The sequence below is a fragment of the Agelaius phoeniceus genome, chromosome 7 (genome assembly GCF_051311805.1).
Source record: "Agelaius phoeniceus isolate bAgePho1 chromosome 7, bAgePho1.hap1, whole genome shotgun sequence".
Lineage (NCBI taxonomy): Eukaryota > Metazoa > Chordata > Aves > Passeriformes > Icteridae > Agelaius > Agelaius phoeniceus.
The window spans coordinates 30,787,541-30,815,202 of NC_135271.1; the positions used below are offsets into that span (position 1 = coordinate 30,787,541).

The following is a 27,662-nucleotide window of genomic DNA, read 5'->3' on the forward strand; positions in this document are numbered from 1 at the left end:
AAGTGCTCATATAGTATTTATTTATGAATCAGTCTCACCTTTTAATGCACCAATTCAAACAAAAGGAAATTGGTATTAAATATGTATTTCATTAATTCAGGTCTGATTATCGCATAAGTTTTTAACTACAGACAGATTTTTATTCACATATATTACCCGCTACCAGAGTCTGAGGCTTATCTATATATAAACAATGAAACTTGGAACATATGCATGCATATCATGGGTAATTTGAAGAGTTCAAAGTAAAGAATGCTTCAGAGATTTACTACCTAATGAAGGTTAGTCTGTAATACAGAAAGTTTTAGGAGCAAAACTTTTACTTTTCAGAAAGATACCGTTTCAGATTGGACTTTACAGGAGCCAAGTAGCAAATTTATATCAGGTTAGTGTTTCAGCAAAAGAAGATCCCTGCAAAGTCAAAGTTAACTGTATTAAAAGTTACACAAATCCAAGAATGTGCTTGTAATTCATATATAAAACAAAACAATGCAAGATCTGATTTTGAGTGATATTTCAAAGTCCATTGTTGAATCCATCTATTCCTCCCTGTGCTGTGGTTAGAGCTGACACTGGGGTTTGCCTCCCCTGCAGGCAGGCAGGCAGGCAGCTCTAGGCCGGGATGCGGGTCGCAGCCTCCTCCTCGGCGTCGGCCCTGTTGGCGTTGATCTCTGCCAGCGTCCGCCCAAAGCGCGTCCACTCGTCCCCGCGGGGAACGGCGATTTGCTGTGACACAGACAGTGTTACTGAAACCTCCTGAGAAACAAAGCTCAGCTCCTGCTCAATGGCACAGCACTTCCATCCTGTTCACAAGAGGTTCCCATTCCAGAGAAGCTTACCTTTATTTTAGTCTAAGCTTCAAAAGCTCTAACTAATGAAGAAACAGAATTTGAGACTCTTGCACTGAAGTATAAAATCATGTTAGAAGCTTGTGCTGTGTGTCTCCACCTGAGAGACTGCCTTCAAAGGGAATGCTAATGCTATATCCTCATCCCATCCATTAGCCATGTACTACTGCAGTACACATACTTGCAAGAGCAACCCCTTCCCTGTAAGAACAAAATCAAGGCTGCTCCACTGCAAAATTTTTTGTTTGTTACTTCTCAAGCTAGGATCAGGATTCACATATGCCACAGTTACATAGAATATAAAATTTCTATTAAAAAAAACACTGATTTTTATTTCACCAGCCTTACAGTAAAGCTTTTTCTTTTTGACTGGATGACAGCATGCTAAAAAGTTACGCTAGAACACCTTAAATAAAACACTACTAGGAAATATTAATTCAAAAATACAAATTAAACTTAATTATTCTTCCTCTAATGACAGGAGAAAAAAATGAAAGGCAAGCTGCTAAATAAAGAAACCCAAGTGTTTGCAATATACTTTGCACAATGCATGACATACATACCTCTCCCACATCATATATAACTATTTGTCCCTCTGAATCTCCTACAGCAATCTCTCTCCCAGAATGTGTCCATCTCACACGGTTCAGAGCAGGATTGCCCTCCACGGTGATGCTTGCAGTGGGCACCTGCACCAATTTAAAACACATTGCTAAAAATCCATCAGGTATCCATAAGCTAAAGATAACAGAACACACCTGGGGCGTCTGTGCTGCAGCAAAAGAAGTGCCCAACACTTCAACTGGTGCATGGAACGCAGATCAAAGACACTGTTCACAGTACAAACACCTCGGTGGCCTTAAGCTATCACCAGTGCCATGACCAAAACAGCACATCTGTCCCTTGGCCAATGTACAGACATCTGCTATCAAAAGGCTCATCTGCACTCTTCTTGTGGGACAGGAGGCCCAGACACGCTTTTAGGCAGTGATGAGGCACCCTGGGATCTCAGGAAGATGATGACACAGGACAGGGATGAAAGCAGCTATTTTGACAGGTCAAGCCCTGTCCAAAGGCTAGAACAGGTAATTCCAATTTAAAGCCACAGGCTGGCATATAGTCCTACAACTGTCTTCTATATGTAGCTTTCAGATAGTGAAATTTAAATACTAAGCATCTGTCAGGTTTCTCCTCTGATCTTCCTCCAGCAAATCTTGGAAAAGGTTTCTACTATAATGAAGTTTATAACCCACACTAGAAAAGCAAACATTCAATTCACTAAGTTAGGAACAAATGGCACTTCCACTGCAGTATTACTGTGGCAATAGGAACAGCAGTGGCGTGTGGTAACAGGTTTGTTCACACTGTTAAGCTGTAGGCTGACAAGGCCTCAGGGTGGGAGGTCTATAATCACTTTCACAACATGGATCAGCGTTACACCGACAGATGCTTTGCTCTCTTGTTATAGGTAAAACAATTTAATTACTGCTGTTATTCATTAAGAGGAGTAATTTGTAATCCTGTAATCAAAGAATGCTATCTACTATACAGAAACTACTGGAACTACAGAATATTTAAAAATAACAAAAAAACAAGCTGTGGTAAAAAAACCCCACAAACTATGGTAAACACCCAACTTCTTAAGAGTACAAACAATTTTCCAGCTGCATTTGACAGTTAACCTGACTTCTCACCTCAGTATCATTATTGAGATTCCACAGGTCAAGCCTGCCCATCCCATCCACACAGGCAAACAAGGCAGGGTGAGTTGGAGACCACATCACATCATAAACATAATCAGAATTGTCTTCAAAGGAGTAGAGAGGTTTGTTGTTCTGAAAAGAAGCAAAGATAACAATGTGATACCCAAGCCCTACATTTCAAAATTATAAAACTAACAGGTAAGGCAAAATACAGAACTTCAACACTATTACCAGTAAGAAGTAAAAAGTGATTTGGATTTTAACTTGCTTTAAAAAAATGCCACTGCAAAAATCAGCCAAAACCTAAAGCTTTTTATTATTAAAGGTATGCTTTTTTTTCCAAAGCATGCAGCCATTTTTCTGGCTGCTACTATAAAACAATCAATAGCAAGCCAATTATAAATTGTAAGTTTAATGCTTTAAGACTCTTGTAAATCAAGCCAATGATAATTCAGTGACTATTACATAGAGATTTTAACTCTGCTTCCTCTGCTTTGCATTCCTCAGGGCATCAGACTAACAGTGAAAGAAGTAATTCTGGCAATGGAAATGACAGATATTTCATTTGTGACCTCATCAAGTTTAACTGACATTAGTTTTGGTGCTGTCCCTTATTCCTCCACAAAATTGTAGCAAAACATTTGCCTTATAAATACATGAGATAATTGACTTTATAACATGATTTACATTTGATTACATTGTAATCATTGTTGATAACAAAGGGCAAACGTTGAAAAGAATGGATCAGAAATACACAAATGATGTTCAAGCTGAAAGCGAAGTTTTATGCTGTTAATCTTAGTTCTGCTCATCAGCTGTCTCCTCTTTGCAGGACTGCAGCTAAGAACCTCAGAACTTCACACAATTTGACTTCAGGTTTGTGAACTTCCTTAAGTAGCTTACATTATAGCACCACCTTGTGTCAAGGGCTATGAAGAAAACCACTGAACTATCTAAGTTACCTTCGTTGTCCAAAGCTTTACTGTCCAGTCAAAAGAAGAGGTGACAAAAAGATGTGAGAAGTCTACAGGTCCAACTGCTGCATGGCAGTTGATACCTGTGATTGGTCCCTGGTGTCCTTCAAACATCTCACTGATTCCAGCTTTGCTGTTTCAGAATATACAACCAAGGTTAATTGATTTGGAAACCAAACACCTGCAGACAGAGATAGCACTGAAATGCAATTTAAATACAGCCACAAGAAGATTTGCTGCCTTACACGGATGTTACCTCACTGCAAAAGCCTTCACTACAACAGGATCACAGAAGACCAGGCTTGAAAGAGACCTTAAGTTCAACATGTATTTTCTACTAACTGTAAGTGCCAAAATGTATCCTAGGGACAGGAGACTCATTAAGGTACCAGTCCACACATTTAACTATGTTGTCCTCCAAGCAGTAGCTACAACTTCAATTCATACAAAGAATAAAATCCAGACTCAGGAACAAGCATGAAATGCCCATTAAATTAAGAGAAGTTGCATACACTTTAAGGGCTCGAGCTTCAGACACAAACCAGTAACAATATATCCCTAATAGCCTCCTATCAGGGGTGATGAAAAAGGAGGGAAACAGATGGGAAGGATGTTACACAAAAGTGACACAATTTAGGGTATTTTGGAACCAAAAAAGCTGTGCAGCAAGGTGATGTGTATTTGAGATGAAACCTGGACACTCAATTGTATTTAAGAAAGCAATTGATAAGATACAGTCAGACAATTTCAAAATAGATTGAACAGCAGGAGAACAGCCAGCCAATTTAAGCTCTGTGCGTGATGTTACTGTACAATTATCTACAAAACTGATAGGAAGTTTGGAATGTTCTGCTACAATTCAAATGAATAAAACCACAGTGACCTAGGCTGTCCTCATCAACATAAACAACTCATAACACCAATTCAATATTCCAACCATTTCTTTTTTTAATGAAGCTCTTACTCAGGAAAAAGTGCATTGGAATTCAGACAGAGACACTGTGAACTCCTTCAGTGCAAAGGAGAAAGTATGAACTTAAAAAAAAAAAGTTGACTGTAAAGCATGCAGGAATTCATCCTTTCACTATTTTTACTTCCTTTGAAGAATTAAAGTTTGTATTCACCTGCCATGACGGCATGCAGTGTACACTGAGCCTTCTTCACTGCCAACAACAAAGTTGTTGACATCTCCAACAGGGAAAGACATGCAGGTAACAGCCACAGCCTTGGACTGTTTGTGAACCAGCTCCATGCTATCCTGTAGTGAAAATATCAGCAACTTACTTCATAAAAAGAAATATTAACACCTACAAAATCTTTTAGATTTCACAGTAGAAAGCTTTTCCTTTTATTTTACTCAGATAGATTGGGCAGGAATAAGGAAGTTTGCTTAATACATTTGTGTTCACAACTAACACAAGTACACCAAAATTACACAAAGGAAACAACAGAAAATATTTGATTCCACAGGTGGAGAAATATTTTATCAAATATCAAGCTACCTGTGTTGGCAAAGTGTTGATTAATGTTTATTAGATCAACTGACTTTTTAATAAAATATTAATCTAGAATAGACACTATATATATCAAAAATTATCTTACCTGTGGTTGGGAAAGCATATCCAAGCTCCAAGAGCATATTTTCCCATCAGTTGAGATACTAATCAAATTATGAGCATTCTGGGTCCCAACAACATTTACACAGTACACTGGGTGCTAAGAAACAAAAGAAAAGAATTATTATTATTATTAGTATCAGAAAAGAATTTAGAAGAAATACCCAGTTCTGGTATAATTATTGTACAGTATAATTAATCTTCACCATTTAACAAAGCACAAAAGATTGATCCTAATCAAAAGTACAAATGACAGGCCCCTATAAAACTGATACTTGTTTTTTCTGACACTCTGATTTTTATGAATAGCCTGGTTCCTAAGTGTCAAAATATGGACACAAACATTTAGGCATTGCCAATCAAGTGCTCTGGACAGAATTTCCTAGACATTAAGCACGTGTCCTGGAAGACATTCCACCTCCTACCGTGTGAGCAGCAGCTGACAGTGGCGTTCTCTGCACTGGGGTTCTCTTATTGCTGCGATTATCCCACAGCACTATCTGGCCCGAGTATGTGCCACCAACCACCAGATTGGGATGAAATTTTGCAAATGTAGCTGACATCACTGCAGACTGAAAGGAAGAAAAACAAACAACAAAATGCATGAATGATCATTCAGTGACACTTCTGTCTAAAACTAAAGGAAATGAGGCCAAATATCAGAACAACTTCTTTGCCTAAATTTATTCAGTACATTATTTCATTGCCCAATTACTTAAGGATTCACCCACCCTTTGTAACCCCTCAACAGTCTTTTTGTTTCAATTTATAATTATAAAATGAAGTTTTCCTCCTCTTTTCTTTCACATGCATACATCTGTATTCCTCCTAGCACAGTTTATTAGCAAAGGAATGCCTGGTAACACACAAGATTTTAATAATGTTTTGCCACATTCTGTAGTCATTACTTCTTAGAGAATGTAGAAATACATTTTGATATAACAGAGTTACTTTTGCAATCCGGGCTTCAACAGTAATGTGACAATGAGGTTAAATTTTGATTCAACTGTGTAATTTTCCAAAATGATAGGAAAAATGTGGATATCCTGGACTTGGCATAATGGAAGAGATTTGCATGTTTTTACCTTTCAGAAAACCACTAGAAAACCTCCATCTGCCTTTTTCTTGATGTATATGTTTCTAGTTTTCATCCTTGTTCCATTTCCTCAGGCTGTCTTCATTTTATTCTGTAAACTAAGCTGTAGTATACAAATCCCACTCAAGCCCCTTACATGCAAACCTTTGTAGTTCAACCATTAAACAAGAAAGTTTTCCTGTTTTTTTTAAACAAAAAAAGAAAAGGAGTTCTCAAACAAGACTGAATTCTGAATGATGTCAGAAATTCTAGAACAGAATAATATTTCTCAGCTGAAGTGGCTAGCTATTAACATCTATTGGCAAATAAATGTGGTTAAAATGACTGCCAGCCCAATGAAATTATTATATTGACAAACATAAGGAAAGTACTTGTCCAAATTCATCAACATAAAATCCCTCCCAAGACAGAATCATACCTGGCAGTGAAAGACATACTCTGGGGTAGTTTTCTTGTACTTCATATTCCATACAAGGGCCACGCCATCAGGCTCGTGAGGCGCATCCTCATTGTTGTTGTAAGAGGCTACAAGTAATTCTGGATACTGCATGGTAAGTGAAAAAGACTCAAAGTAAGCAAGATGACTGGCTGATGGTCCAGGTAATCCTAGAATCTTTGTTTCCTTTTGCCAAAATACGGTTTAAAACCATTTGGCATTATAAAGGCGTGAAAAATTGTCAGTGAAAACTGCAATTGTTGCTAATTTAGCTCCGACATCAGCATTAACATACACATTAGTCTTGTTCTCTCATCATAACTTTCTTTTAACTCTAAAACTCATTACTTTTAAGTGAGCTTTCTTTTTAGCAAAGCTCTACCAAGCAGTCCATAAACCAAAACCAACTTTCTTCACAATCCAAACCTTTTGCTACCTCTCACTAAAGATTAACAGCTCTGTCTACTTTTTGCAAACCACGGAGCACATCAGGAACACCTTTAGAAATACAGCCTGTATCAACTGTGTTTTTATGGGAATCAAATGCACAGAACTACAACAATTTACAAAGTCAACTGTTTACTTGAAGCATTGTTTTTTACCTGAGATGACCAATCCAGACAACTGACAACACGATGCTTTGACCAACGTTCATCAAAAAACTGCCTGTTTAAGGACAGTTTTGCTCCTGCTTGAATCTCTCTATAAAGACAATTTGGAGATATTAATCTTAGATCACTTTTTTAATTAAAAGTATTGAAAATTCACAGAAAAGTATTTAACATTCACGTTACCCTTCTTTGTCCTCTAAGTCTCTTCCACTGTAGTCAAAGAAAATGTTGATTTGCTCAGAAAGGGCTCTTTCAACAATCCTTGTGGAGTGGTCAAAAAAACTTAAAAATTCTTCAGAATGCAAAATTTGTTGCTTTTCCTCCTCTGTGAGTTCATGAGGGGCAGCTGAAAAAAATTTATACAGACATTTTCTGGACTGCCTGCTTTCACCAATTATTTTCAAGAAAGAAAAACAGTATTTATCATTATTTTAAATAATTTTTGTATTGAATGTTTTGCTGGCTAATTAGTATTTAGCAACAAAATTAGTTTTAAATTAATAGAACAAAAAGTTAAAAAATGTACTGATTACTTTCTTTACAGCACTTAGAATGTCTTGAGATGAACTGTACCTTCTTCCTCCTCCTCTTTTTTTAATGTTTTTTCTTCTTCAGGTTCAACTAATGGTTTTGGTGCAACCACATCATCTTCCTCCTCCTCATCTAAGGAGAAACATTATGGTAAGACCATCAGTGTTTCTAAAGGGGGACAGTTACATTCTATATGAATCTCAAATAAGCTGATGTAAAATGGTATCATGTAGCTTAAAATGGTTGCATTTCTAAAATGTAATGCCAAGGATAACATTATCACAAACCAAAATATCATTGGAACACTGTCTCCACCTGGGTATCAGTTGCACCGAGTTATGTAGTTGCATAAACTGAAATAAGAAACGCAGGAAATTGTGAAGAATCCAAAGTGGCAATCTGTCTTACAGGCAGTTATGATTCCACACAGAAGCATGCAGTGGATGTGTGTTCTGTGTAACACACTGACACATTAATGCTGCGGATTAAAGAAAAATCAAATGTCTAAAATAGTCTACAGAGCAGCTGCTTACTTATGATCTGAAAGCATCAGTCTAATGGGTCTGCACATGGCATGAAGATGGCTTACATTAGCTTTCAGGTTGCTATTCTGAGAGGCAAATTTTGCTAAAGATAATAGCAGAGAGATTGCATTTTTTCTGTCATTCTAGATGCAAGTCTCATTATCTGTATCATGTTTGGCAATGAAAACTTTACAGGAAAATGTGTTTTCCCTAATTGCAATGAATAACATAAAATGTTAATGTTCAGGAATACTGACAAGGCTTACATCACTTTCTGCATGTCTACATTTTATTCTTTGAATACTGTAAGCCAGAAAATTCCTTTAAATTACTTAGAACTGTTGGATATGCTGATATGCTGGCTTTTCTTCATCCACTTTCTAGAATAAGCCTCTGAAAAGACTTGTTTTTATTGGTTAAACAGCTACGTCATCTGCTTATAAGGGAATGGCAGCAGGAAACTGCTGCATGCCTCATCACAAGTAATGAGACAGTATTCAACAGGGACTAGGCTTGTTTGTTGCAGCCATCTTCCTGACCCATGTTTAAAGTTATCTAACACAAAAAGTAAAAAAAAAACCAAACCAAAATCCACATGCATGCACACAAAAAGAATAAAAAAAAAAAGGGGTGGTCAAGGGATGGGAACCAGCTGCCAAGCCACGGTCCCAGCAGCCAGGCCAGCTGACTAGATAGCAACAACCAGATGGTACTGCAAGGATTGTCTCTCTGCTATGAGGTGGCAATGGGATGGCACAACATTTTTCTGCCTGACTGCTTCCAATCATGTCTTTCCCCAATGGCAAGCCTGTGCAATTACCAGCACTCCAGGAGGTCTACAGACAAGCCTTTACCCTGCAAACAAAATACAGCTTGTAGGCCATACCAGCTGCCAAACCACACACATAGTGATAGGTTTAAAGAGGGCTGAAAATCTTTCTAACTCCATAGTATAGGCAATAAAAATATAACTGTACCTGCAGGAAAGAAAGCTTTAAATGACACTGTATAATGCACACAATAATACAAACTCCAACTTAATCAAAATGATAATGACGTATGCCAATCCTACATTACTTGAAATTGAGCGATTTTTATGTTCTGACAAGTTTACAGAACTAGGATAAATGGCATGAATGATTTCAATATATGCTCATACTTTTGAACCAAATGGTGAAGGTTAAAATCTTTCCTTTCAAGGGCCTCAATCAGCCACAAAGGAAAACAGTAATCACTGTCTTTTCAGCCAGCCCAACCGCATTTGTCAGCCCTTTCTCCGTCAATGCAGCCAGTGCAATCAACCTGCCAAACATTCAGAATGGAAAAACAATCTGAAAATACAGGGTATAATGCACCTGCCAGTGAAAATGGCCATTTCAAGAAAAGCTAGTGATCTCAGTGACCCTGCTGAGGAGGCGGTGGTGCAAAGGGGAAAGAACCCGTAAAAGAATTCTTAGTGATCTCCACTCTCTTGCACATTGACACTTCCTTACAAAGCATGCCAATTACAGCTTTTGTGCTACTTAAAAAAAATGAAAGCTTTTTTGGGCAAAATAATCACGCAAAGAAACAGAAAGACACTGCTCCTTTTTCAATGGATTCGCATGCACAGTGCACTCGGAACCTGAAAACTGTATAACTTGTGGCCATTTTAAACAAGGGAACTCTTCATGTCAAATAACTACAGGTGTGAACAATGATTAATTAAAAAATGCAGTATGATATAACACACGTGACTTTGAGAACAACACATACAGGAACATGGATTCAAATTATGGTCACTTGGATAAAAATCCCTCTCTTTTTTGCCCTGCCAATCAATCTTGCAGAATTAAATGATGCCTTCAAATTTAGAAATTTGGTTTTGGGTCACCCTGTATACATTATTCTAGCTTTGAAAGTCCCAAATTAGAAATATCAGCCCAACCCCCCATTAATCATACTACACTGATTCTAAGTACCATTTTCAGTGACAGGAGTCAAATTCTTGTCAAATGTAGATGGTCAACCCCTTAGTGCTATATGACCTTCTAATCTACATATTTTATTCAAAAAATCATATAGTTGATTGCTCCTGCCTTTTAATGTTTGAAACATAAATGGCATATATTATACAGAGCTCTAAATTCCTTCATAGTACTTTCACTGCATACAGCCAGCTGATACTTCTGCATTTAAATGCAGGATACAGCATTTATTTTAATATTCTCAAAGTACCAGTCTTGAAACTGAACATGTCATCTCACTGATTTATCTGTAACTGCATAAATCTAAAACCTTCTCTCTAAAGATGAATCACACGCAAACTTTCTTATTAAGGGATCTGGAGGAAAAAAACCCCAAAATGAAAAAAAATTTTCCCACATATACAAGTTCTTGACCTCATTATCCAAAACTAGAATGCTTTCTATTCCAAACCCAGGAAGCTTTCTCACAGTTCACAAAAAAAGGCACCATTAAGGTTATGGACTAAAAAAATGAGATAAGAAATGTTTGTTTTAATTACTTCTCCTGTCTCTCCTTCATCTTGAATTTATTTAATAGCAGGCCAGATAACAGAATTTGCAAGGAATTAGCATAACAATAATACACTACCCCAGAAAACACTGAAACATTGGGCATACTATTTCTGAAAAAGTTCCAGTATACTAAGTCAAGAACCCACGAAACTGTCATGCACTGCATTTATCTCAAGTCAGCTACCTAAATTTGAAACCTCAAGGGCACTCCATAACTGCATGCACCTTATTCATTACTGACTGTATCTACTGGCATTTTAAGCCACTTCAATTGTCAGTGCACCAAATATGATTTCAGGTTAAAAAAAGGCTGCAAAGACTTGGAAAACTCACAGGGCCTCGAAGACAGGAAATGGGACTCTATGCCACATCAACATATCAATGAATATTCATTGTAATATGCTAAGGGATTAACTCCATGTTGTTTCTGACAGGCAATCAGGGGATCTAAGGTTACAAACTGAGCAGTAAAGTAGCTGCTATTTTTATGCAATCTTTAATAGAAACAAATGTCTTGCCAATGAATAAAAACAGATTTAATGAACCACTGAATTTTTACTTTGAGTTAACATCAAAATTGTGATGTATTTTGGCAAGACAGAAAGAAAAGCAGCACTTTGCTAGCATGACACTGTAGAGTGTAGTTGCAGTTGTCTGAGTAATCTGTTGCTGCAGAGTAGGTTAATCAAAGTTAAATCACCTGTGAAATGGGTGGCTTTTGTTAAGCTGAAGGTCTTCACATCAAGTTTTCCTATCTGTATTTCTGTACATTTAAGACATGTACTAGATAATACAGAACCACAGAATATTCTGAGTTGGAAGGGACCCACAAGGATCATACATGAATATACAATGGTCCATTATTTCTTTGAAAAATGTTAAAATTAAAATATTGTTCTAGCATCCAAGAAGCAAATCCTATACATCACATTTTTATTACTCTGCTATATATTTTAATTCTGTGTCCTGGAGATGTTAGCAGACAATTATTCCTTAAAGAGTGGAGTTAATGCACTAATACTGTCTGCAGCCAGCTGTGATTGCACATGCACAGTATTGTACAGCAGCACTAAGCAGCAAGTACCCAATTAATCCTGGAAAGCCTTAATTGTGACAGCTGAACAAAATCATATTCCCCATACACCCATCTTTCTTTGGATTTCTAGGAGAGATCCCAATTTTATTGTTTTCTAATGTATAAGAATTCATTTTCCTAAGGCAGTTTCTCAAATACTTTGAGGACATAATAAATCAACATCTTAGTACTGCAATAAAATAATGGAAGTTGTGAGAACTGTTAGAACACTAAAGGCCTTCATCTCCTAAGGAAGCTGCCACATGTCAAAATTAATTTAACTGTTATGTGAATCCAAACCAGGCATTTCCAAATGCCTAGTTTTATTTGAGGGCATGAAGTTTCTCCTATTTAACTCACCTGGTATGTGTTGCCCCAAATATTTCCAGAACAACTAGGAATGGTTTTAATCTAAAACTAGTTTATTTCTATTTCCTATCTGTCCCACTAAGCAGACTGGCTTGGAATGGTAGTTGGAATGTTTCTTAATTTAGCTTACAATGTAACTACATAACCACTGCAGCACACAGAACTGGAACAAAGAGAACTATTTAGTTTGGTGTTTTGTTGTGGGTATGTTGGTTTTATGCGCTGTCCTCCCCCACCAAATCAGGTCTTTGCACAAGTGGATCTAAACAAGCAGAATGACAGCAGAGCATATCCAATAATAAACTGCTTCAGTTTTCCTTTTTCAAAAGCATGGCTCCAGCAGCACTTTAAAATCTCAAAATACATTATGAAGGATCCAGTTCACTTCACTTTATAAGAAGCTGTGAACACTGGGCTAACCCAGCTCAAATGGAAATTGCTGCTGGATAAGGGAGCTACTGCAGGTGTAAGTTCAGTTGCAAGCTCCACTTTCAAGGGTACTTCACAAAGTTATTTTTGTTCACAGTATATGCACCCAGATAAGTTCTTCTCACTCAGACTGTGAGAAGAAATAAGAATGAATAAGATATATTTTACGGAATTTAAATTTATCTAATTGCACCCTGTAAATTCAGCATATTGCTTTTGTCAATTGTTTTAATTTAATTAAATTTTAATTAATTAAAATTTTCTTTTACCAAGAAAAATACCCTACCTAGTGATTCCTTTTTCGTATGTAGCATGATTTATTCTTTGTTTTTAAACTTATGTCCTATTTCAGATATCATTGTAAAATGGGAACATAGAGCTTTGTTATTAATGTATTCAGGTGGTCCTAAGATAAACCTTAAAAAGATCTTCGACACTGAAATGATGAAAAGACACCTGTGAATTTTGTGAAGCATTTGAAGTAAATATATTTTAAAAAATTTTGATGGCCCTCAAGAAATCAGTATTTGTAAGGTGGAATGGATCAGGAGACAATGCATGCATTGAGACCACTTCCTGATAAATGCAGAAATAGACATGACCATTGTTCCACTCCACTACGGCAAACCTCAACTACAGACGATCTACTGTGAAACTCAGATCATACAATCCCAAGCAATTTCTACTGTCAGCAGGCAGCAGAAGTAGAACTCTTCAGGTACCTAAACTGTGACCTAAGTCTTCAGATTCCATGAACCTGACAGAGGGGAGGAAAAAAGACCCGAGGGATTAGAGAAAGGAAACACTGAGGGCATGGGAGAAATGAAAGCAGGAAACCCCCAAACACCTACCTGTGCAGGGATACAGATAAAATGAAGAACAGAAAAGAAACACAGTTAAGAGAAAAAGCATATCCTCTGGCTCACTGAATAATGAAGTTTGAAAGATATATCCTTGTATAAACACCCAAAAGTTCACATACCAAAGAGCAGGAAAATGCAAAATTATGAATGTAGAAGTAGGTCCTAAAATTGCTAATATAGACACATACTCAAAATCAGTCATATTAAACAACCAAGAGATTTTGTTGTAGAACTACACACAAACTAGGTCAAGACTAATACTTTCATTTGCAGACAAATTCAACTGTTTCAGCACTGAAAAGCAAATCTGCTAGCCAGCCATATTTTCTTCAGAAAAATTTATTTTTTGAAAAGCAAACAAGTTGTGACTGAAAGAAAGCCTGTGTTCAACTGCTGAAAACAGACACTGCCTAAGTTATAAATAAAATAGTTCCTTCTTTTAAAACTCAAAGCTTCAGGTATAAAAATTTAAATTGTTAAGAAGCAGAGGGGTTAATTCCTAAGTTTCTTGTACGATACACAGCCTTCAATAAGTTCATAGAATGTTAGGGGTTGGAAGATGATCTTTAAAGATGATCTAGTTCCAACCCCCAGCCCATGGCAGGGATACCTTCCACTACATCAGACTGCTCAAAGCCCCATCTAACCTGGCCTTGAACACAGGCAGGGATGGGGCAACCGCAGCTTTTGTGGGCAACCTGTTCCAGTGCCTCACCACCCACGAAGCAAAGAATTTCCTCCTGATATCTCATCTAATCTCTTCCAGTTGAAAGCCATGACCCCTTGTCCAGTCACCACATGCCCTTGGGCAAGGTCCCTCTCCAGAGCTGGATGCAGCTCTCCAGGAGCAGAGGAGAGGGGCAGGATCTGCTGGCCATGCTGCTGAGGATGCAGCCCAGGATATGTTTGGCTTTCTTTGGGGCCACTTCTTGAGCTTGTCCAGGTCCCTCTGGGTGGCATCCCATCCTTCAGGCATGTCAATCACTCCACTCAGCTTGGTGTCACCTGCAGGTGTGCTGAGGGTGCACTCAATCCCTCTGTATGTCAGTGATGAAGATTATAAATAGCACTGGTCCCAACATGGACCCTCAGGGACACCACTTGTCCCTGATGTACACCAGGACTCTGAGCTGTTGACCTCTGGATGCAACCATTCAACCAATTCCTTATCCTAACAGTCCATTCTCAAATCCATCTCTGACCAGTTTAGAGAGGAGGATGTTGGGGGGATCATGTCAAAGGCTTTAGAGAAATCCAAACAGACCCTGTACACTTCCCTTGCCCACTGATGGAGTCACTCCATGGTAGAAGGCCACTAGGTTGGTCAGGCAGGAGTTGCCCACGTTAAAGCCATGGCATTTGCCTCAAATCATCTCCCTGTCCTCCATGTGCCAAGTTACATGTGGATTCTTAAACATCATAAATGCAAAATATATCCCATTTATTTATCTGATGTCAGGTAATTAAGCAACTCGGTGTTTAATCTGTACATATACTAGGAGTGTGAAAGTACCTCATATTAGTAGCAAGAGTGATGTTAAAAGAGATGCAGAACAACAGTAACAGTTGAGCAAAACCTACAAAAATTTAGTAATAGAATTCATATAAATTATCTCACAAATCAACCTTCATTTACCTTATTAAGTTTCTAGATCACAAGTGCTAGTTCTAATTCAGCCAGTCATCATTATTATATTAAAAGAAACCAAAAATAACTTAATAGTAATAAATTAACCATTCACCTTCCTTGGGCTGAGTCATGACAGGTGTTTGTGTCTCCTTTGTGTAGGTAACAATTTCTCGAGGAGGAAAGTCAACCTGTGTAATTTTGGCCATTCCAAGTTTAACAGGTCCACGTCTAAAAATCAGAAAAAAAAAATTAATTTTATTATTTCACATTTTGCTTAGAATAATACCCAAATCATTATGTCACAGCACTGCTTAATGAAACTTAAATCCAGTGGAAACTTTGACCAAGTCACATGATTATGACTACTATTTTATCATTATTATTTAAAATCAGCAACTATTTATACATCTGTGACAAAAAGGAAGATGTGCACATATAATTATCTGGACATTAAGATATAATTTAAAATTTTTGCTCTTTGCTCTTGACCAGAATACTGCCACATACATGATACATCTCTATTATCAGGGGTACAGATCTACTCCCAAGTCATGCTTGTACAGCAACAGTTCTAGGATTATAAAGCTTGAAAACCAACTTAGTTATACTGAAGGAAAAAGCATTTCCTAGTCTTTTAACTTTGCTGCCCTTTTTTGTCCACCTCTAAGATACTATCTAGAATGCACAACTGCCAGGCTGACCTAGAACTCACACTGATAAATAATTTAACCGTAACACATCGTTTCAGAGCACATTAGTAAAAACCTCTGAGCTTTCTGACTTTAATAAAGGTAGATATAGCTAGCATCATACAACACATAATATATTCCAAAACCTGCACAACATTAATTCAGGCATTGTAGCCTTCTGTAAAACCTAATTGCAGTATGTACTGTAATAATACTGCAATGATCCAACAATTTACCTATATCAGATTTAGTTTCTTATTATCCACTCCTCTCCCAAGATAAAAGCAGAAGAGTAACTCCTTTTGAAAGGTTTTGGTGGGCAGAATTATAATTCTCAGCACACAATACAGGTTTTAGTTAGTGCTTATAATGAGCTACAGCTTTTATAAACATATTTGTAAGAAAAGATGGGAGTTGCTCTGTTTTTAAATACAGTCATGCTAACAGTTTTATTTTAAATAAATGACTTCTTAAAGTTTATATTTTCTCAAAGAAATCACAACTTGTGTTTATTGGAAATAAGCATCTAATGTATATTAAATTATATTGCAAGCAAACCGTGCTAAGTCTAGGGACAGCAAATTTCTATTACTTACAAAACAGCTTCTTAACAACAACTATGAGTCTTAAAGGAAAAAAATGCTCATACTTATTATCCATAAGCACATGAAAGAGGGAATAGAAGAAATCTATGCAATACCCCAGATCGGAATCAGAGTGGAGCTGAAGAACTGATGGATCAGTATCCCAATGCAGCGTCCTGGTACCCCAGGTTGAACAATCATGCAGCATTAGCAAAAAAGGCCAGAGATTAGTGAAGCAAATATACACTATGAAATTCTAGAGTTACAGCAAGCTTATAGTTATTTTATTGTTCACAAGAAACAAGGCAATGCAACATCAGTTAAGGGAAATTCAGCAAACATTCAGTGCAATAACACATGCGGTAAATACAAAAGTTAAGAAGCAAACAGAATTCAGAGCTATTAGCAAAGAATTATTTTAAAGGTTGAAAATTAAAGGTCTGCAAACAAATGTTGCCTTAATGAAAGGCAAATAAAAGTATTTAAAATACTGATAAGAACCACTAAAAACTTGAAATTCCTTTTAAAATATGTTCAGATTTTTCAAGTAATATGAAGACAGTTTTGTTAACATAACGTAAACTTGCCCAGAGCAGTAAATATGTCAAAGAGGAAACTGTCATATTGGTAAAGGAAATGAGTCAACACATAAGCCTTTTGGTAGTGGGGCAAAAAAAGCATTTCCACTGGGATAAAGAAGTGCTAGAGTTTCCAAGATGTGACATTGCAGTAATTATGGGTTAAGCACTGCCTTGGGCTTGTAAGTGTCATCTGAGTTAGAGCCAACTCCATCTAAGACACTTAAAATCTCTTATAAATTGTGGGCTTTATATTAATAATATGTTTCAAAGTCACGTGGAATAACAAACAGAATGGATCTATTTCAAGTTGTACTAGAAGAAATAGCAAGGGGGAAATCAATATTCCCTCTACCTTCATTTCTAGCCTTCATCCCTTCAGAAATTTTCAACTAGTCTACTGGCTATTAGGCTTAGGCAGAATTTTAGAAACACACTTGTAAGAGATTAGCAGATTAACCTACATGTTCTTTTTCTGACACTCTCATATGTTATCTGCATTTTTTAAAATAGTGTTTCTGAGTAAAAAAATAAAGAATATGCAATATTTTACTATGATAAGTCAATAAAAGACAATTTTACATTTTCATCCCATACATGGTAAATTTCTATTAACTAGGTGCAGAATTTCTAAAGTTAAAGTTGATCTGAAAAATACACAAACAATGCCATAAGAGCTCATAAATATGGGTGTGCCATGCACTACCTTGTTCTAGTGGAAACTGCTTTAGGACTATGAATCATAACTTAATTAGGAATTACAAATCCACCATCTTCATATATAGCCAGTCAACTGCATCCACAGTAACAGCTAAATACCCAAATCTCCAAAACCTTTTCATATCTTTTGTGAATTAGAGAACACATCATTTTAGCCTAAAGTTAATTACTTTGAGCATACTTATTCATTAGATCTCTGCTGTCTTTCTTGACCCAAGAGATTTAAGCTTAAGGGTTTAATTTGGTCCCTGAGACTTGAAGCTGGGTATTGCTTATATGTTGTACAACCATAAGCAAAACCAAACCACCATCCCAATGTTCTGTTGCAAAGAATACCTTAGCTTCAGATACAGATGCTGCATCACCACAATACCTGTCCAATATTTTCTCAACTTTTTCAATCGTGTTTGAGGGGAACTTGGGGGAAAGGCTATAAACATAAAATGCTCCAACTTCTGCACCTCTTTAAGATCTAGCCCTTAATGAGGTAGTTTTCCTGCTTTCAAAGCATTATTTTCATTTTCCTGCTTCAGTGGGACAAGGGACAGTCCCTTAATGAGGTAGTTTTCCTGCTTTCAAAGCATTATTTTCATTTTCCTGCTTCAGTGGGACAAGGGACAGTCCTTTAAAATAGTTGAAGCTAACAAATAGTACAGGAGATACAGTTAAATATTTCTCAGAAATACTCTTTTAAAATAAAGGTAACATTCTAAGATAAAATTTACTTATTATATATGTACCAAAATAATGTAAAATACTGTTTGTTTTCCAGTTTGTTTTGCCTTCAGTCAAATGAATTTATCTACAAACTTCAGTGAACAAATTTCCCGTTCTTCCACATATGTCCAGATTTCTCTGTATTCAGGCACTTTCCTAACAATTCCTATATATCTAAAAATATTTTCTGTTTTTAAACTAATTCTATGAAGCATCCACCAGCCTAAAAGTAAACCAGCCGTATTCTTTTTGAATGTTGGACTTGCATTCTTGACTGAGGAAAAAAAGAGAAAGAACCAGAATCAAACTAGGAAACAAAACTCTTTACTAATGAAAATTAAGCAAGACAGATGGAAGTAACAGCAGGAGCACAGTCTGAACGCTGCTCTACTACTTACTGAAAGAGTTACTGACAAGATTCAGCATCACTGAGGAGGTGATAAGATATATTTATAATACATCTCATATATTTATAATATATCTCATATTGGTAGGAGTCACCTATGAAATGCCACGTGTAACACCAAGGGATATCGCTGAGTCCAACTTTCATGTTCAAAATGTATGAAGTTGTACTAATAAACCAGGATGTAGACACCCATTTACTGGGGGAAGGGAAGAACCCACTGGTGGGAGAAAAGCAAGGGGACTCCAACAGGGACTCCAAAATGCCTTCAATTTAGCTGTATATTCATACCTCCATGCCTTAAAGATCACAATCCTGGGACAGATTTAAAGTTTGAAAATGCATGAAGCTTTTGGGACTCAGGATATGGGTTTTCTCCAGGCTTCATAAGAAAATGCCAGCATACAACATTGCATTACAATGTTTGAGAACACACAATCAGAGTGCAGTGCATGGATGAGGTGGAAATGAATGCAGTATACAATGTGGCATTCCATTCCAGATATGTGGCCTATGCCTATGGTTTCATACTGAATTTAAATTAGATGTGAATGGAAAGAAAGTATTTTCTTTTAAAAAGTCATCATCAAATACTTCTTGGTTTTTTTCTTCTAGTGAACATAAACACATATATAAATATATTTTTAAAAGACAATTTAATAAGCAATAAGCAACAATTTAAAATAATTAAAATTTGCTTGCCACTCAATTAAGGAACAATTATATTGGTTAATTAACACGACAGGCAAACAAGATCATACCTGAGCACTCTAAACAAAAAGTCTGATATATTCTGTTTTAACTGAGCCATTTCTACTTAGAAACAGACATCACATAACCTTTGTTCAGGTCATTAGTCTCTTGAATATTTTCAGATTAAGATGTATATAGTTATTCATGCATAATCCACATGCATACCAGATGTTACTGCAGTCTTTCTATAAGATGTTTCAAAGCAGTCTCCTTGACTGCTTTTGACTTTGACTCCTTTTGACTCCAGTCTCTTTGACTCCTTTTCCAAAATGACAACAGTAACTGATAAATGCTGCAGTTACTGTGCTTTAACTAAACTTCATCCACAGTGTATACTTACTAAATTTCAAGTACATAAACTTCACTTGCTGAGAATATCTTACCAATATTAATAGGCAGTTACTGCTCTTATTTGCAGACTGTGCATGGGAAACAGTAGAAATACCTTTTGGAAGTGGTGTTCTCCTGCCTTATCATCCATATATCACCACTTGAAATATTTAACAGAAATATTTATCTGATTCTTCTTTAGAGCAGCATGTCTCAAACCACTCAAAGAACTGGACAAAAAAGTGTGACAAGTATTGGCACTGAAAAAAGGTGAAAACAACAGTGGCTGTACAAATACGGAGTTATGTTTTGACAAAATTAAAAGATTGCAAGTGCTGTAATTGTGCTACACAGATGAAGTAAAATAATGAGAAATATGGTTCTGAGTAAGGGAAAAATAAAATCGGAAGTAATACAAAGTTTGTAGACAGCACCTTTTATCAGATCAACTAGGTATGGGAAAAAGCAAATAGCCAATCATCCATAGCCATCCTCCTTTAGAAAAAGCTGGAAAGAGTGCAGCAGTTAAGAGTTTTTGAGTTTGTTGTTGTCCCAGGACACTCATTTTACTTCAAACTTGCAAGTTTAAACAACTCCACATTAATGCTGGCAACTTCAAATCAGGAAGTACAGTGGCATTTCAAATTTTAAAGTAAAATATTTCTGCAAAACAGTCACTTTTGACAGATTATAATAAAATAATTAACCTTGATTTCTTTTAAAGCTTAATTCCTCAGAACCCAGGTACTGAGCAAAGGAACAGGGCAAGGAATGTGACATACCTGGATCCAACAGCACCATCCCCCGAGTCCTGGCTGCCAGCCTCGCTGGGCGTACTCACGGATTTGGAGGACGGAGAGGTAGGAGGAGGGACTAAATAGTGAAACAGACAGGTATCCGCTGTTACTACTCGCAGAGGATGCACAGCTTAGGATGTTTGCAAATTAATTAAAAATGAAAGATTTAAAAAAAGTGATGGCAAACCAAAAAAAAACATGGATGAAAATGAACAGTAGAAAGAGAGGGGAAAAGACAATGTTAACAATTCATGCTGGATTTTCATGCAATTGTTTGGTATTTATGCATCTGGAGCATACAAAAAGACATGGAGGGGAAGACATTTAAGAGAAAATGAATTGAAAAAAATATTTTTCAACTGAACTTCTGACAAATGATGACACTGATTTTCAAAGGGTAATTTCCACTGCTTCATGTTACTTAAATATAGAAAAAATAGTTGTTAATACAGCTCTGACATTAGTTTTTCTTAAAGATTAGACAATGAATATGTTTAACTGGCAATGTTATTTCAAAACATATAATCACCAAACTGTGGACCAAAAAAGTGGCTGTGTCATACAGCTTCCTGTTATTTTTGTTCTAGGTTGAATCAAATCAACATAAATCTTGTGTATTACAAAGTTTCTAGTATTAGGTCTTGAGAATGACTTTTTTTTTGCTGGACAGTAAACAGTCTAATACAACTGTATTTAAACTTCTTAAGTGTCAGTCCATTTCCTGCTAGTAGATGAAGACTGCACTTACCATTTGAAAAGTAATACTCTTTCTGGAAGTGATATATAGTGAATGACATCATGCAATTTGATACAAAGCTACTTTGGCATTTCTTTCAACTTTTCTTTTTAGAAATGGTCATTTTTAAATGAAACTTGGGGTTTAAACACAAGAATCAACAGGTGTTTTGAAGGTATTTATATGCTTCCTTTTTCAGCAATATGTAAAGCATTCACTGCTTAGCAACCCTTAAAAAACCCTTTAATCAACTGAACACAAATTATTTAAACTGCTGCCTACTCTGTCAGTGGTTAAGCATGGGAAAATTCTGAATCCACGTCTGCAAGGTTTCTACAGAATTTTTAGAAATCACAAGTATATTGTGAATTCTAAAGAAGTTTTCTACCCCATCTCAAAACAGAGACATGGTTCTGATTGACAAAAATTCTCCCTTAATTTTACCAAAGTAACAGTGAATTCTTCAATTTATTAAAAATTTCATTCCTCCTAGGGGAGAGGCCTTCTTTATAGGTCTTGAGTTGTTTTTCATAAATTCATACATACACACATTTAGATTTTATACTTATAAAACTGGGGGCGTGTAAGAATATATAAATTCTTCACTCATCCTCGCCACGTTAATCTCCAGCAAAGGAGCTGCCCGCAGGCCTTGGCTTTGCCATCTGTGCGCATTTTCAGGACGTGGTGAGGTCGCGGCCCCAGCGCCACTCGCAGGGCCAGTGCTGGTGCTGCAGCGCTCTCTTGTGGGGAAAGCGATTCTCGGGAATCCCTGCCCAAACTGAGCTGAATCCCACTGAAGGACCAAGTCTGACGAAAAGACCTGATGGAATTTTCACCTACCCCAGAGGATTAAACTCTAAAATCTTTTTGAAAATAATTCTGGTTCACTAACTTAAGGCTTCTTATATAGTAAGTGTGGTAGATAGCAAAACATACTAACACTGATACAGTCCCTTCTACGGTAACAGAGCGCTCTCTCTCTCTAGCAGTTAACAGCACAGGAATTGCCTTAGGAACGAACACAATTTTCTAGGAAAGAATCTAATGTCAAGCAACCCCCCTCCACTGACAGTGTGAGCACAAGGTACCTCAACTGCACACCAATCAGCCCAGCCACGAGTCAGCATCACTTCAGGCACACAATCACTGCACTTGCTGGCACCCAGTCAGCAGAAAAGCAGCTTGAGCCTTTGGCATGCTAACTGCAGGAAACTAGGACATTTTAACTCGATTAAGGATCAATATCAGACCTGGTTATCTCAAAAGGAGACAGACTGAATTCCCTGTGTACACTGAAGGGTGTGATTAAGTAGCAGCTCAGTGGAATTAAACACAGCATGCAGGGGTGTGCCCCACTCTTGCATGTCAGCACCTCTGAGTTTTTCATGAACACCTACTCTAAGCATACACATTAACCTGCTTTGAGGACTGGCTATTCTGTGGCTTTCAGATTCTCTGCCAGATGTGAAAAAAAATCAACAACCGCATACATTCCTACAAAAACTCAATCAACTGCCTTAGCACACTATATGCAAGGGAACTGTTCAACTCTTAGTCTAGCAAAGAAAATCTGTAGCTGGTCAGAACTGATTTCTTAAACAGCTGCACACTGGTGCTAACACAGCCAAATGGAGTCTCTCAACTATTAAAACAGTTTGAATTACCAAAAATGACTGCTGGGGCTGTTGGAATCTGAGCAGCTATAATGCTGTTCACTTCTGAACACTTGAGGATTACACAAAGCAATTATGAAAATATAATCGCAGATATATGTGTAAGTAATTATTACTATTTTATTTACAAACCCAGTTGAATAGAGCCCCAAGAAGCCAAACTGATAAGCTTTAAACTGCTTTGATTTCAGAACTGGAGACAAAAAGCAGAGTTGCATTATCATGTTCCTTGCTTTCATCTTCTATAGGGATGTCCCTAAGTAAAGGCAAAAAGCAAGAGCCAATATGCTACCACATCCAAGAGCTGCACAGATACCAATCATCTCCCCTGGAAACTAATTTTTATACTTAGTGTTGTTATTGCTCCATCAAAGTCAGTCAGGTATTTGAGATAAGAAAAACTAGGGTGCAAAAGATGTGGAAAAGAAACAAGCCAACTCCATACAAAAATATCAGCATTAAAATTTGGCATTGTGGAAAAGAGTAAGGAAAAAAAATACAGGAGAATAATGAGCATGAAAAATAGGAGTGGAAAAGAAAATGCATACATGATATTTTAACTAATATACTTCAAATAATCCACTAAGAGTAAATGGTATTATTTTATAAAATAATGTTATGTAATGTGTACTGAAGCACATCATCTGACATTTATAACAGATTATGAAGGACAAAAGAGTATAAAACCCAGACATGTATAACCTCTGAAAAAGTGGCCAGAGAATTATTATGTTAGTTATATAAATACCTCAATCCTAAAAAAAAAAAAAAAAACAAACCCAAAAAAACCCCACTACCACAAAAAAAGAAAACCAACACAAAGCCCCAAAAAACACTTCATCCAAAAAAAGAAGACTACATAAAAATCTCCCAAACATTTATTTCAAACAAACAGTAACATTCCTACCAACAGGAGACTCAGGTGTCAACCCCATGCTCTGAAGCAATGCTTCTGCTTCTCTTCTCTTCTTTTCAAGATCAGATTCTTCTTGTACTGGAAGAACTTCTTTCTTCTGGTCAGTCTAAAAATTATTTAATAAATAAGTTACAGCCTTCAACCTTTCATTTTTTTTGAGACCCCACAGGGTTTTTGTAATACTGAAACCTATCAAGTATATTAGATATTCAATGTCAATAATTCTGATGGTTCTTTTTTGCAGATAAAGTAAACAGACAGGAATAACAACATTCCAAAGTTTTGGTACTGTCTTTAAAGGATATATATAAACATGCAAAAAGTGTCTGTGTATATTCCAAAATGATTAACACTTCATAAGATTAAGAGTACCCAAGCACTGTAAAATGCAAATAATGACAAAACCATCCTCTACCTGGGTGTAAAAGTATTTTAGAGATAGTCATGTGGTTCCTATTTTAAAATTACAATAACTGTGTCAAAGAAAAGTAGTTTTCTTTGTGTTATCTGCTAGATATAAAAAAAATACACCCCCACCCTCTTTGATTTAGAAATAGTGCAAGCTCTATTGCAAAAGATGCCGAACACTCTGTATCTTTCTACTCTTAGTTAGCTGTTTTTTAAAACAGCAATTCTGGCAATACACTGCTACAAGGTCATTAGGACATAATTTGAGCTATTTCTTTCTCCTTTTTGTCTGAATCATGTGGTTGGCAGCTGCCCAGTCTTCAGTCATATGCTGATTTAGAACACCAAATAGATCATAACCAAAACAGAGAGAAGTAATGAAAAAGTACCCAAAACATACCAGTAGAAGTTTCTTTTATGAGATACAATTACATTCAGGAGAAACAGTAATCTATCACCGATTATCACATACCAAGCAGAGAGAAATCCAGAAGACTGTTAACAAACTAAATGTAACACACAAGCACACATATACATCCTGAGTGTTGCTCATTTTAAAATTCAGCCTATAGATAGGCCAAAGAGTGGAAGAGCATAGCACATTGCTTGTATAATGACAGTACTGACATTCAGATAACTCCTACAGACATCCTCAGAACCATACTTCAGAAATGAGTTTGTAAGATTACACCTATCACAACTCACTAAGCAGAGCTTTCATGCAATGGATCAGAGTGATTTGTTTAATGATGGCACATGCACAGAGACAGTTCTAGAAATCTGGACTTTATGCTAGTGTAAGATACTAATTTTTTTTTAATCCAGTTTATCATACAGACAGTTGAAAAGAAAAGAGTAGGTGTTTACATTATTATAAAATGAAAGTACTACATTTATATTGGCACCAACCATTAAATAGACACTCCCTGAACAGGACACAGAAAATGACTGGTAGATTATGTGAACCTACTCTTAAATTTTGGGCAAGTAGCATATGCAAGTCAAAGTGAAAATTATTTCTTACTTCTTTCTTCTTTCTTTCTTCCTCCTTTCTCTTCTTCTCCTCTCTGATTTGAGCTAATCGTTGTTTCTTGCGCTCCAACTCCGCCTTCAGCTCACTTTTGTCAGACATGGCTGAAACACTGAGCAACAGAAATCATGTCACTGTTTGGCTTTTGTTTGGGTGGGTTTTTTGGGGGTGTTTTTTGGGGGGTGGTTCTTTTGTTTTGTTTACATTTTTTTTCAAGATAGCAGCTCTTCTTCCCAGAAGCTATCCTCAAAGAAATTACCCTAACTTACCAAAACCAGCTTACCAGAAGCCAGACTCAACAATAATTGAAAAAACCCACATTCCTATTTCTATTTTTCTTTCACTTAACACATTCTCAATACTTAATTGATTGATTTAAAACAGATAGAACTATGATATGATGACAGCATCCATTTCTAAGGTAGGTCTGATGCTCTTTGAAGGAACTACTTTGAAAGAAATCTTAGGCACTGATGTATTTGATCTTGCCATGAGATTTTTGCAGCTACAAAACCACCTGCAAGACTGAAAACAGCAAGAAAAGCAGCAAGACAATATTTCTGTCATTTTTCACTTCAACAGCTAAATATTGGCATGCTATAACTTAACAGGATGTAAGCTATATATCCTTCTACAGACCATTATGATTCAAAGTAAAGATTTATTAAAACATTCAGTAGGATTACTATAAATGATAAGGCAATGTAAGTACAAATGTGCGGTCAAAGAAAAGTGCAAAACATGTGCATTATAACTTTTTTTTCAAAACTGTTATCCTGCTAATAAATTGGTGGATTGTTTAAAGACAAAAATGCCACAAAAAGTTTTCTATGTAACTAACTCAAATACAAACAAGAAGGTCAACAAAAAAGGTGGAAACCCTGTAAGTTTAGAACTTCACTAAGACTTAGAACACAGGTAAGAAAAACTGTGTGAGGTGAAGAAGAACTTAATTTTACTGTTTTTAAGCAAAGTCAAGTCAGCAAAGAAAATGCACAAGTGGTCCAACAACAAATGAGGCGATAAATGCTTTTACACTATAAATGCTTTTACAGTAAGATTGACAATAAGGATACAAGATTGAGCATTAGTAATATGACTGTGTGCTAGTTCAAAATAAAGAATACTTGCAAGTGTTTGCATAGCTAAGCACAGAAAGGGATGCAAAATGTTGCAAGCCTCATACGTCTAGCCCCACATCCTAGTAATACGTATACCAGAGTCAGTGTGTGTATTCCTTCGTGTCGTCTGTTAGCACCAAGGTGCTAATAAATAAATAACCTACAGTCAGCATTTTCCAATGGCATTCCCGTGTCCCTTTAAAACAGCCCTAGGAAAGCGCGTTGTCACACTCTGGATTGCCGCCCGTCCAGCGCCGGCGGCACAAACCGAGCGGACCCGAGGGGAGGGGAACCCAGCCCATCCCGCCTGGAGATGACCGCGGTGCGCACCTGGTGCCGCCAAGAACCAAAGTCCCACCCGAACCCTCACAGGGGCCGTCCCGGGGCGAGCGCCCGGCAGCCCGGACAGGGTCGCCCCGCGACCCGGGAGAAGGCGACACTCCCGGCCTCTCCCACCCAGCGAGCCGGGCCGCCCCCGGCCCCACCCGGCTGCCACAGCCCTCGCTGCACAGGGCGAGGCCGAAGGAAGACGCGTTCCCACCGGGCGGCGGCAGCGCTAGGCGCAGCTCGGCCCCCCGCGCACCTGCCCGCGGTTCGGTCCCCGCGCACCTGCCCACGACTCCTCCCGCGGCTCCTGCCCTGAGCCCGCCGCCCTCGGCCCCGCGCCCCTTCCGCCGCCGCACAAAGGCGCCGACAGCTGGCAGGCGGCTGCCGACGGCAGACGCCGAGGGTCAAACCAGCTCCGAAGGCGTTGCGGAATGCGCGGAAATCTACGGAAACTGCGGAAGGACACTGAGATCTGCAGTAAAACACCCAATGCCCCACTCGTCCGCACCGTCAGGGCCGGCAATCGGAAAGGAATTAACACGGGGAACGAGAGCGAAGCGACGCAGGAACAGGGCGGTTCCCGAGGCCCGGCGCCACACCCCTCCCGCTGGGCGCTGGCTGGCGAAACCGCTGAGAGAACAACGATACCC

The 27,662-nt window shown here is 37.6% G+C and overlaps 1 protein-coding gene across 6 annotated transcripts; it reads right to left on the bottom strand.

Annotated features, from left to right (window-relative positions):
* DYNC1I2 (dynein cytoplasmic 1 intermediate chain 2) lies at nt 1-27,662 on the bottom strand. 6 transcript variants are annotated; one of them, XM_054636126.2, is made up of 17 exons: nt 27,521-27,662; nt 25,559-25,676; nt 24,118-24,232; nt 20,784-20,928; nt 16,614-16,673; nt 15,337-15,452; nt 7,858-7,947; nt 7,468-7,630; nt 7,276-7,375; nt 6,656-6,781; nt 5,567-5,713; nt 5,128-5,241; nt 4,650-4,783; nt 3,514-3,658; nt 2,543-2,683; nt 1,412-1,537; nt 1-726 (listed from the first exon to the last, which is right to left on the bottom strand). In XM_054636126.2, exons 2-17 carry the CDS (start codon nt 25,664-25,666, stop codon nt 613-615), a joined length of 1,944 nt encoding a protein of 647 aa, XP_054492101.1. In that variant the 5' UTR covers nt 25,667-25,676; nt 27,521-27,662; the 3' UTR covers nt 1-612. The 6 variants fall into 6 exon arrangements, with proteins under 6 accessions (XP_054492101.1, XP_077037523.1, XP_077037524.1 ...); XM_077181408.1 differs by lacking the exon at nt 27,521-27,662 and adding an exon at nt 27,295-27,496; XM_077181409.1 differs by lacking the exon at nt 27,521-27,662 and adding an exon at nt 27,269-27,496.

Coding starts and splice junctions, on each gene's coding strand:
- DYNC1I2 (XM_054636126.2), bottom strand. CDS start 25,666: ATGTCTGACAAAAGTGAGCTGAAGGCGGAGTTGGAGCGCAAGAAACAA. Junction 15,453..16,613: donor CACTCTGATTCCGATCTGGG/GTATTGCATAGA, acceptor TCTGATTTTTAG/ACGTGGACCTGTTAAACTTG. Junction 6,782..7,275: donor GTCTGGATTGGTCATCTCAG/GTAAAAAACAAT, acceptor CTTACCATGCAG/TATCCAGAATTACTTGTAGC.